Source organism: Lagenorhynchus albirostris, chromosome 14, assembly GCF_949774975.1.
Source record: "Lagenorhynchus albirostris chromosome 14, mLagAlb1.1, whole genome shotgun sequence".
Lineage (NCBI taxonomy): Eukaryota > Metazoa > Chordata > Mammalia > Artiodactyla > Delphinidae > Lagenorhynchus > Lagenorhynchus albirostris.
The window spans coordinates 64,677,454-64,689,653 of NC_083108.1; the positions used below are offsets into that span (position 1 = coordinate 64,677,454).

At 40.4% G+C, this 12,200-nt stretch overlaps 1 protein-coding gene across 7 annotated transcripts in view; it reads left to right on the forward strand.

Annotated features, from left to right (window-relative positions):
• The window catches only part of EIF4ENIF1 (eukaryotic translation initiation factor 4E nuclear import factor 1), a 46,492-nt gene that overhangs the window by 19,678 nt on the left and 14,614 nt on the right, over positions 1-12,200 (forward strand). For all 7 annotated transcript variants that reach the window (XM_060170601.1, XM_060170603.1, XM_060170602.1 and 4 more), the window contains 4 exons: positions 250-377; positions 3,372-3,658; positions 3,915-4,113; positions 7,680-7,855. In XM_060170601.1, coding sequence (XP_060026584.1) covers positions 250-377; positions 3,372-3,658; positions 3,915-4,113; positions 7,680-7,855 — 790 coding nt within the window. The remainder of the gene's footprint in view (positions 1-249; positions 378-3,371; positions 3,659-3,914; positions 4,114-7,679; positions 7,856-12,200) is intronic.

Genomic DNA, 12,200 nt, shown 5'->3' on the forward strand with positions numbered 1-12,200 from the left:
GATGTTTCATTTATGCACAAACCACTGCTTTTCAAGTGACTATTGCTATTATGTGAACAACAACAATGTATTGCTGAATTTATTAGTTGTTTTTATTTTCATCTTAAAAGAGAGAACCATTCTGATGGCAACCATAAAGTTTTATATTGGAAAGGGGTTTCCATAACCTGTCACCTGAAGTAGTAGAAATTAGACTACGTGTGTTATTCATGGTGCAAGTTCTAACTGTTGGTGCCCTTTGACTTGCAGTGATGGTGTCTGGGATCCTGAGAAGTGGCATGCCTCCCTCTACCCAGCTTCAGGACGGAGTTCACCAATGGAAAGTCTGAAGAAAGAGTTAGATACAGATCGGCCTTCCCTGGTGCGCAGGATAGTAGGTGAGCACAGTCTCTGAGAAGTGGGGGCAGCAGTTTTGGAGACAGTGCTCTTTGCTGCTGGCTTCATTCTTAGCTGTGAGAGTTTTATGCATTGGGAGAAAGTATCATTATCAGGAAACTGACTTAACAGTTTATTTCTTTTTTTTGAATTTTATTTTATTTTTTTAAAGTTCATTTCTGATTAGCAGAGCAAAATCATAGCCTTCCTATGTAGCAGTGGTGAGTAGACTGTATTAGGCTATGTGCTTTTGAATTAAAGGTACCAGGTCTTTCATTGAAGTGGATAGCTGAGTTAGATGTGGGGACCCTAAAGCTGCGCTGGAGAGCTGGTTATGCCCAGTCTCAGGTGAGACTTTTCCTCAGGTATAAGTTAGTTCTGGCAGTTCTTAATTCACAATAGAGTATGATCTGAATACTGGGTTTCGATGTGGTTTGCGACTGGAGTAAAGTTTGATCTTCCATACCTTTCCCCCTTTAAACTAGAAAAGTGAAATGGATAGCGGGCAATATAAAAGCTAGTCAAGGAACTAGTTGCAAGAGGGAACTCTTTTTGAGATGAGAGGAACACGCATCATAAAACCAACTTGGAACTGAACAAAGAAGATGGGGTGATGACTGTAGCTTGAGCTGTAAGACCCTTCTACACAGATGAAAACTTAGAAGCAACCTAAATGTCCAGCAGTAGAAATGAAGTTGAGTAAACTTTGGTATATCCATATATAGGAGTGTTCAGCTGTAAAAACATGTTGGAGACATGTTCACCAAGTTATGCAAAACTGTCTATTTTGTGTCTTATTTTTGGACGAAAACAGACAGTGCATGGAAAGTCTGGAAAAGTGCATACCAAAACATTTTAGGAAATGTTTCTAGTGAGAGGATTAAAGGAGGTTTTCCTCACTTGGACTTATCTCTAGTTTTCTGATCTTCCTAGGAAGAATTTTTGTGTGTGGTGACATGTTTTTCTTACATCTTTATTGAGGTAAAATTGGCATTCGATAGACTGGTACATAAATGGCACATAAAGTGTACCATTTGATGTTTTGACATGTGAATACAATGTGAAACCATTACCACAATCAAAGTAATAAGCATTTCCATCACAGCTAAAAGTTCCCTAGCACCCCATGTGTCCCTTCTTACACTCCACCCCTGCCCCACAGGCAAGCACTGGTCGGCTTTCTGTCACTATAGATTAGTTTACATTTCCTGAAGTTTAACATAAATGGAATTATATAGTACGTATTCTTTGGGTAGCTTCTTCCACTCAAAATAATTGTTTTAAGATTCATTCATGTTTTGGGGTATATAAAAGTTCGTTCCTTTTTATTGCCTACTAGTATTCCATTGTGTGAATTTGCCATAGTTTATCAATTTATCTGTTGATAGACATTTGGGTTGTTTCAAGTTTCTGACTATTAACCAAAACTACTCTGAACATTCATGTACAAGTCTCTCTATAGACATGCTTTCTTTTCTCGGCTGAATATCTAAGAGTCGGATGGCTGGGTTCTATAGTAGATGTATCTTTAATGTTTTGAGAAACTGCCAAGCTGTTTTGCAAAGTGGTTATCCCATTTTACATTTCCACCAGCAGTGTGTGAAAGTTCTACTTGCTTCACATCCTCATCAGCACTTGGAACGGTCAGTCTTTTTGATTTTAGCCAGTCTAATAGGCATGTATCACATTACTGTTTGATTTACATTTCCCTAATGATTAATGTTGAGTATCTTTTCATATACTTATTTGCCATCCATATATCATCTTTGGTGAAGTGGCTCTTCAAACCAGTTGTCCTTTTTAGTTTTTAAGAGTTGTTATATGTATCGGATACAGGTCCTTTATGAGATATATTCTTTTCTTTTATTGGCCACGCCTTGTGGCTTGCAGGATCTTAGTTCCCCAACCAGGGTTCAAACCGGCACCCTTGGCAGTGAGAGCTCAGAGCCCTAACCACGGAAATTCCCTCAGATATATTCTTTGAAATATGTTCTCCCAATCTGTGGCTTGTTTTTGTATTCTCTGAACAGTAACTTACAAAATGCAAAAGTTTTAGATTTTGATCAAATCCAGTTTATCTTTTTTTTTTTTTTTTTGCGGTACACGGGCCTCTCACTCTTGTGGCCTTTCCCGTTGCGGAGCACAGGCTCTGGACGTGCAGGCTCAGCAGCCATGGCTTACGGGCCCAGCCGCTCCGCGGCATGTGGGATCTTCCCGGACCAGGGCATGAACCTATGTCCCCTGCATAGGCAGGCAGACTCTCAACCATTGCGCCACCAGGGAAGCCCCAGTTTATCATTTTTTAAGATAGATTGTGCTCCTGGTGTCATGCCTAAGAAAACTGTGCTAACCCAGTGTCACAGATTTCCTCCATATTTTCTTCTAGAAGTTTTATAGCTTTAGGGGTTACATTTAGATCTATGATCCATTTTGAGTTAATTTTTGTATATGGTGGTAGGTATGAATTTAAGTCTTTTCTTTTTGCATGTGGATATTCAGCTGTTCAATACTTTCAATACTTTCTTTTTAAGTGGTTACTGTTTCAAATACTGACACCTACTGTAGTTTATTAATTGACAAAACATTTGCTAATAATTACATAGATAAGAATTCAGTCAAGGGACTTCCCTGGCGGTCCAGTGATTAACACTTCGTATTTCCACTGGAGGGGGCGAGGGTTCGATCCCTGGTCAGGGAACTAAGATCCTGCATGCTGCACTGCGCAGCAAATTTAAAAAAAATGGCGGGGTGGGGGGATTTAGTCAAAACAAAGGGATTATGGAGATTAATCATGGAAAATTATTGATTATAAAGTATATTTATTCCTCCGAAGAGATGAAGGTTTGCTCATCTTCGTTAAATATGTGAGCTCTCTAGCTGTTTTAGTGGTGACTCTTTTCCAGTACCCCCATGGCCACCAGTCATGGACAGACCACCTAGAGAGGAAGAATGCCCTTGCTGGTTTGCTTAACTTTCTCTTTCCGGCATCTTTCCAGATCCTCGAGAGCGTGTGAAAGAAGATGACTTAGATGTTGTTCTCAGCCCACAGAGACGAAGCTTTGGAGGGGGCTGCCACGTGACAGCTGCTGTTAGCTCCCGGCGCTCAGGAAGCCCATTGGAGAAAGACAGTGATGGGCTCCGCCTGCTTGGTGGACGAAGGATTGGCAGTGGGAGGATAATCTCTGCTCGGACCTTTGAGAAGGATCACCGTCTTAGCGATAAGGACCTGCGAGACTTGAGAGACAGAGACCGAGAGAGGGACTACAAGGACAAGCGTTTCAGGGTTTGTCTTCTAGATCCTCTGGCACCTCGTGTGTTCACTTCGTTTATACCGGGTTACCCTGAAATGCTGGGTGAACATAGCCCGTTGTTAAGCCGGAGGGAGGAACAGAGAGCTGGGGGTTGGGGAGGGGCTTCAGGTCTATAGCATAGCATCTTCATTGTACTACTGAGCGTTATTTAATTCATCAGTCCTTGATTGAGGTAGAAATGCCGTAACTAGAATCCTATTTTTTATTTTGCATTATGTACTTTTCCAGAGGGAGTTTGTGGATAGTAAGCGTGTCTTTGAGCGTAGAAGAAATGATTCCTACACAGAAGAAGAACCAGAATGGTTCTCAGCTGGACCCACAAGTCAGTCTGAAACCATTGAGCTGACTGGCTTTGATGATAAGATACTGGAAGAAGACCATAAGGGGAGAAAAAGAACAAGGCGACGGACAGCTTCTGTGAAGGAAGGTCAGCAGAAACTTTCAGAGGAAAGCTCACTGTTCTGAAATGAGATGTGCTTATAATTGGCTTAATTGTACACTTAGGAATAGGCACCAGTGTTAAAAGTGGCAAGTTTTTAATGTTGAAGTCTGATTTTGAAACTTCTTCCTGAGTGTGAGTTCAGTGTGTGTAGATTGTACTACTGTCTCCTCAATTTGTCCTGCCTGCAGTGCTAAACAGAAAAGTCTCCCATTACCCAGTAAGAGAACTATGTACACCAAAGGGTTCCCCAGAGGTAAGAGGATGTGATAGAAATAATGAGGGGTCTCATTTATTGAGCATGTATGTACTGGACACGTGGTAAGCGTTTTGTCAATATAATCCTACTTCTGACAACCCTGTGAAGCAGATATTATTGCGCCCATCTTATAGATGAGCAAATGGAGATGCAGGCAGCTTATGTGACTTGTCTGTGGACACTGAAGAAGTGAGTAGGGAAGTTCGGAGTTGAATAAGATGCTGTGCTTCAGAGCCCACCTCCTTCACCATGGTGTTAGGCCTTCATAGTGTTGTCACTTGGCTTCTCCCATACTCACTTTTCTCAGGTATCTTCCTTGCTAAACGGAAGAAGCCAGAGCTAATGTGCGAGGGGTACCTGGTGAAGGGTGGGGGCCCGCTAGTCGTGTTCAGAGCAGTGACCAGGCTGGTGGTCTTGGGAGGAAGCAGGGAAGAGGCAGGTGGGTAACCTGGGAGACTTTGCTGTTAAATTGCCTTTGAGAGATGCCTTTGTCTCACACTCAGACTAAAGCAGCACCAGCAAGTGTGGTCTTTTCACCTCATGGTAAAGATCAGGCTTCTGATGAGAAAAAGCCCATCTTTTTCTTAACTGAGATGAAATCTGAATTTCAACCATTCTTGTATCAACATGGGAGGAGCCAAAAGTAGCAAAATATATCAGTAGTGTCACCTCCTCCTCACCTTACAGATGCAAAGAGACAGGACTGGAAAGAGGTGACAACCAAGACCCTGTCCCGTGGGTTTAATGGCAGTGCCTCAAGTATCAATAGAATCCAGGGGTCTGGGCTCTCTCACCCCATTGGTTAATTGCCCTAGCTACTGTGTTTAAGATAAACAGGTATTCTAGTTGCATCTTGGCTGCAAGAACGAAAGGACTGGGAGGGATGATGAGCACCTTTGAGTCCATTTATGTCTGTGTTCCAGCTTTCCATTGAACTTGGTATGTAGAGTTCTCTGCAGGCATGTAATAGTGCTGGGAGTATAGCCATGGACAAGACAAATGTGTTCCTTGCCTGCATGATTTTAATACAGGTGTGTGTTGAGCACCTACTCTACAGGGCCCAGTGCTAGGTATTGTACAGATGGTGATGAATGAAACAATTTGAATATGTATTTCACTTATAAACAAAAAACAATTATGTAGAAGGAGGAAATGGTTAAAACCCTCCACTGATAGAAAATTTTAATTTGTATTCTCTCTAATGAAAAGTATATGTTCATTCTGGACTTCCTGGCAGTCCAGTGGTTAAGACTCCACGGGGCATGGGTTCGATCACTAGTCGGGGAACTAAGATCCTGCATGCCGTGCAGTGCAGCCAAAAAAAAAAAAAAGAAAGAAAAGTATATGTTCATTCTGAAATGTGATAATAACACTTGCCCTTAGTTATCTTTCCTGGGTCCCTGGCTTTTGAGACTATCATAATAAATGGCCAGTTGTGTTTGTCTGCTAATGCATGTTCCTACCCACTCTCAGTTGTCAGGCCCAGTTTGCTCTCAAGCTGGCATAAAATTACACATGGGGCACTTCTGCTGCTTGCATCTCTGTTAAGAGATGTTCTCATCTCAACACAAAATAAAAGAGAATAGGAGGAAAAAAAAGAGAGAATAGGAGAAATACTAAAGTTTTTTTGTAAGAGTATGAACTAAGTACAGACTCTCTTCTGGCTGTCATCCTAAAGTAGGTAGACAGGTTCTGGTGGGTTAAATGAGTTAGAGAGAAGCACTGCTCTAGTGGAAAAGGACACAAACTTGGCATTGATTAGGCTATTAAGTTGTTTACCTTTTCTAGGGCTTGGTTTCTTTGTCTGTAAAATGAGGAAAATACCTCCACCAAAGTAGTCGTTATAGTTAAATGTCAGTCTTTAAGGAACATCGTTTACCTCTGCTGGTTGGCAGTAAATGTGTGCTGACCCACTGGAGAGGCTGCCCGTTGCCTTGTCCATGGCTCACAAACGTCCGTCTCGCCAGTTGCCTTAGGCCCTCAGAAGGCCCAGGGTTCTGAGGCGGCAGGCACCTCTGTGGAGGGGCAGTGCTGCCTTACACACACAGCACAGCATGGAAGAGCACTGCTGGCCCACCTAGGGTTGAAGTTTCTGCCACCTGCTAGTATTGAGACCTTGGGTAAGCAAGCCACTTAACCTTTCAGTTGTTGTCCCCTGCCTTGTTGTCTAGCTTTTTGAAGTGTTATTGGAATGAAAGCAGATGATAGCATTTAGCCTCTCTTGGTCTAGAATATCCTGGATGAATAATGAGACTACAGTCCTGTTGGGGCCTTTTGAGAAGGGATGGGTCCAGGCTTTGGCACTTTTTTTTTTCCTAGGAGGACTTCATGTCTGCTGTGATCTTGAAACTATAGGCAGCTTTTACATTGGTGCTTTTGCAGGGAGGGGCTTTAGGAGTTCTGTTCTTCAAATTAATAAGTTGATTTTCCAGTATCTCAGTGCACTTATTTTAAAAGGAAAAAGTCTGTTTTTATCTGAAGGACTTTGCCTTTTGCCCATCCTCTGGCTAAAACTAAGATGTTAGCTTCCATCAATGGAAACTTGGTAGCTTCTCTTAGACATTATCTTCCCATGCTAACAACCAGACATAACTCAGTTTTAAATGAACCGGGCACTGCAGAGTAAGACAAAGCTGATGAGAGCAGCTTTCCTGCCTCAGAAAGCTCAGTCTCACCAGACTGTTCCTATAATATAGTGTGATAAGTACTCTGAGAGAGAACACAAACATTATAGAGAAGGTGGTGATTAATTTTTTGGTAGGGTAAAAATGGGTAGGCAGTGCAGACTTTGTAGTGGAGGTGACATTTGAGCTTTGCCTTGAAGGATGAACTACAATCAGTAGGCAAATGAAACTTGCCCTTGGACTAGGTTTCACATAAATACCTTAGGTTGCTGAACCCTGACTTAAAGTGGTGATGCAGATGCATGGGTGAAAGCAGAGCCAAATTAATTTCATTCCATTTTTAAGCAGTAAGAGAGGCTCAAAAATTGTCCTTTAAAAAAAAAATTAGAAAAAAAATCCACTACATTATAGAAAACTTGAAGAATGGGCAGAGGAGGGATCATAATCCTTCCTAAATCATGTTGGTGTTCTGACTTGTTATTAAGTCTTTTTTCCTCCTCTAGCTCCCATAGGAAGGGAACTGTTTTACTATTGCAAGTGCTGCACTGGCACAAGAAGTCTGCTTTTAAAGTCATCTGTGGCTCTTCTGCATGTGTGATGATGCTGAGGCCACAAAATATGTCTGGAGCAGTTTACATGATCAGACTGTCTTTGTCCGGTTTTGCTTTCAGGCATGGTCGAGTGCAATGGAGGAGTGGCCGAAGAGGATGAGGTGGAGGTCATCCTTGAACAGGAGCCTGCTGCTGATCAGGAAGTGCCAAGGGATGCCGTCTTGCCCGAGCAGTCCCCAGGAGAATTTGACTTTAATGAGTTCTTTAACCTTGATAAGGTGCCATGCTTGGCTTCGGTGAGTGTAGCAGCATGCTTATCAACATGGATGGAGCAACTGTAGGGTTAAATTTGACCTGAGTCTTTAAGATACCTCTTTTTAAAGTTTTGTTTTGCTAGATGATTGGGAGTTTCTTGGCTTTTATTCTTAAATATTATTTGAATTTTTGTTGGCTTCGTTTTGAGAGGCTAAGTGGAAATGACTAAGTGAGAATTCTATACCAGTTAACTTTTTCCAGGTTGTTAGCATTGGATTAAGAATTCTTCAGATGTTTAAGAACATTGTCTGCTTTTATTTTTAAGTTAAGTGTTTGTTATAGAGCCTTATTGTGGAGGTGGATTTTTATTACTGATGATCAGTATCATACTGATCTGCATTCCTTGGGTAAGGCTGGTTAGGTGGTATCTGTGTGATGTGATGGTTCCAAAAACCTTTCATGAAAAGGAATGTGGGATACTATCACTGTTGCTGTTAAACAGTTGAGGTCTAATCGTTCTCGACTTTCAAAGTAGAAACAGTAAGACATCCCAAATCTTCACTTGGTACCTGCCCTTGCTCCTGTCCCCTTTGGCCATTTAGGGATTAGTAATGCCTCATCAAATTTTTGGAGAAAAGATAAAACTGTGGCCTATGCCCCCAGAATTGAGATTTTTCTGTGGTTGCTGAAAGAGTGCATAGGACTGATGAAATAGAATTTTAAAAACCATTTGACCAAAAGCATCTGTACGTCCCAGATGTTCTTTACAGGACATGAAATACAGCAAGTAAGTTTGACCAGTCCTTTAGAACTAGTGGTTCTAACTTAACTTACTCTACTCCTTAACTGTAACTGCTTCTTGTTTGATCATTGCATGAGTGGACAAAGCTGGGCATGACAGAGAGGCATGCCTTTGTCATTTGCCTGCCCCCAAAAGCCTAAAAGATGGCCACCTGGAATAGGTGAGCAGACACTGCATAGCACTGATAGGTACAAGGCCACAGGTGAGTTCTAGGGCAGTACTTCTCAAATTCTCTATGGTGAAGGCCAGGTTTTATTTCCAATCCATTGAGGACCAGTACCTTAGTATAAAGTACAAATATCACAGCAATGCCCAGTTGCTATAAAAGTTGCTAAGCATTTACTCTGAATCTCAGCTTACCTCATTGTGGACCAGCTTGGCCCAAGACCACACTTTTCTATAGCGCTGTTCAGGAATATGTGGAGGGCGGCTGCAGATCAGCCGGCAGCTGCGTGGTTTTGCTCCTTAAGTTCTAGCACAGTTTTAACTGTAAGTCCTCTAGCCAGATACGTCACTTACAGTGAGCTGGCCAGTAGTCCTTTGGCTCACTATGAGCGGAAGGGTTGCATTCAGATATGAGTTTAATTTACTTGATGTAAAACTGAGTGATCCTCTCAAATTCTTAGCTTTTGAGGGGACAGTAATTTTTTATTTTTATACCAGCTGTGTTTAGTGACTTTTTTTTTTTGCATTCTCCTAGAAGACAGATGGAAATCTTATTGTAAAAAGTTTTCACAGCAAAAGGTCAAAATTTAGAGGCCTGTACTTGGCTCCAAATGTGAGTACCTGTGAAACTTACCTGTGTAACTAGGCAGAGGAAGAATTCAAAACTAAACTTTTAATAATAGGTAACATGCATACAGTGCTGATTGTTTTAGGCTTTGTATCCAATAAGTCATTTAATCCCCACAAAACTCTTGTAAGTTAGATTACTACTGTTTCTGTTTTACAGGTGAGGAAGGCAGGCACAGAGAGGTTTAAATAACTTGCCTAAAGTCACATAGCTAGTTAGTAGTGGAAACTGAATTCTAATTTTTGTAGTTTCAGTTAACAGTCTTTACTCCTAATTCCCCCCAACTATACTGCCTATAAAGCATAAAAGGGAGGAATAGGAACTCAGCACCATCTTATCCTTTGGCCCTCACCCTCAATCAAAACTTGGTTAATTCTGAGAAGGTACCTGGCTAGGAAATCTCTCCATGCTTTTCATGGAGGTACTGCTCATTAAGGTGTATATTCTATAATAGATTCACTTAAAAGCAAAGCTGGGATCAGTAAAAAGAGATGCTCTGGTTGTGCTGTATAACCAGCTGGACTCTATTATAATGCTCAGAAAATGACCAGTCAATTGGGAAAAATAAGAAGGGCTATATAAGATTTGAATATCAACTGACAAATGATATAAACTGTTTGAGGTATAGTACCTGGCACTTAGTAGGCCCCACAGATGTTGGGTATTAATTGGCATAAACAGAATTACACCTATATTTTTAAGCTATATTTACTGGCATTGCAATACATCAGAAGTTGACAGCCACGAAAATCTGTACAAAATGAAAATTTAGATCACATGTGCAAATAATTTCAGTTATGTAATTAAAAATAAGCTGATTTTAGATATGCAGCTCTTACTACAGTACCTGATACATACAGGTACATAGAAGTATTTTGTTTTTGTTATTGTTTTTTTTGCAGTATGCGGGCCTCTCACCGCTGTGGCCTCTCCCGTTGCGGAGCACAGGCTCAGCCGCTCCGCGGCATGTGGGATCCTCCCGAACCGGGGCACGAACCCACATCCCGTGCATTGGCAGGTGGACCCCCAACCACTGCGCCACCAGGGAAGCCCCATAGAAGTATTTTGAATGAAGAAAAACGAAATCAAAACAAATCCTAAACTATGTAGAGTGATGAACAGGAGCATGACATAGAAAAACCTTGGTGAAATAATCAAAAGTGTGCTAAGGTGAAAGTGTGTAGCCTTAAATGCATTCATTATAAATCCAAAGAAAAATCAAGCTAGAGTGAAACAAATACAAAAATATGGAAATTTCCATAAAAGTGGAAAGTAATGAAAGAAAAGCATTGATTAGTAAAACTTAGTAATTGTCAAAGAGCAAAAATATTTCACAATATCTGTATCAGAATAATATGAATCCTAGGATATGACTAGTCTAAATGACCCTTAACGGACCAAACTAACAGTCATATAGGTTACCTTAAAAATGCTATTAAAAATGTAGTCTAGAAAGAGCAGCTGAAACATACCAGACTGCAGTTCACAGTCTCCTCTTCTTGACTAGCTTAGGCTGTGGGATGTAGCGGCAGTCAGCTGAGTACCAATGTGCATAAGGGGAGGGAGGGAGGGACTGGTATTAGAGTATCCCTGCTGGCTCTGGTAAAAAATGACTGACTAGATAAACTCTTAAGATTCTTTTTGGGTTCAAAATGCTCTAGCTTCTTGAAATTGGCATTTATAGTAAGTGGTGTGTGAAAGCGACTGTCTCTACTTATGTTTTAGCTATAATAAAACTTAGCTTCTCTAACAAACAAAGTTGGTCACTGATCAAAATATGGAAATGACTTTCTTAACACTTACTGTCAAATCTTTAGAAAATGTCCAGATACCTTATATTCACTTCCTTTACTTTTTAATGTTCCTCCTGTGTATCTTCTGGCTTTTTTCCTATACAATATGATCAGAGGAAATAAAAACAAAGTGCAAAGCTATTTTTACTATTTTTAAAATTTCAAACTCTTTTCAAAATTAAAATATTTTAAACAGCTGTAGCTTTTACTTTTAAAAATTCCTGTTTATCACCAAGGTGGTTGGGTTTTGGGTACAGTTCCCAATTTTTCACAGTGAAACATCACTCTAATGCTTCTCCTATAATTTAATGATTGCAAATTAGTGGACTTGAAAGTCAGCATTTGCTGGCACAGCCTGTTTGTTTACAATCATTTTGTATTCATGTCTGCAGGGTTTGCCAGTACTTGTCAAAGCCAAATCCAATAAAAAAATTGGTCTTTGCCCTAAAAAAAAGAAAAAAGAAAAAGTCAGCATTATTTAAGGTATGAGAGTCTACAAGTGGAATGTGATTGAAACTGTTGAATAATACCTAAGAAAATAGAAGTACGACAAGTAATCAATGTCTCGGTCTTGTGTTCAAGAGAATTATTTGTGGCTTAGATTGGGTATGTGTTATGAGAAAATTCTTCCAGATAAGAATAAAAGAATAAATCTAACCTTCCACTGCTGAACTTTGACTAGAAACTGGGGGTTTTAGACTTCAGATAAAACAAAGTCCCTAACTCTGTCATCTATGTACCAGTCTTGAGAAAAACCTGTTTTCTGTTTATGCCTTATTGTCAAGGATGTGCCTCATTTTGGGATTGATATTTGCTTTATCTTGTCTTTTCTAAATATTGATAAGAGAACTGCATAAAGGTCATTTTGGATATTTAATTAGATTTATAATAGGGTACAACTGAAAATTTCATTTTCAATGCTTAAATTTAGTTTTTAAGAAGGATTGGTAATAGAAATTGCTGTTATGAAACAGCGTTGAAGAAATTACTTCTGATCA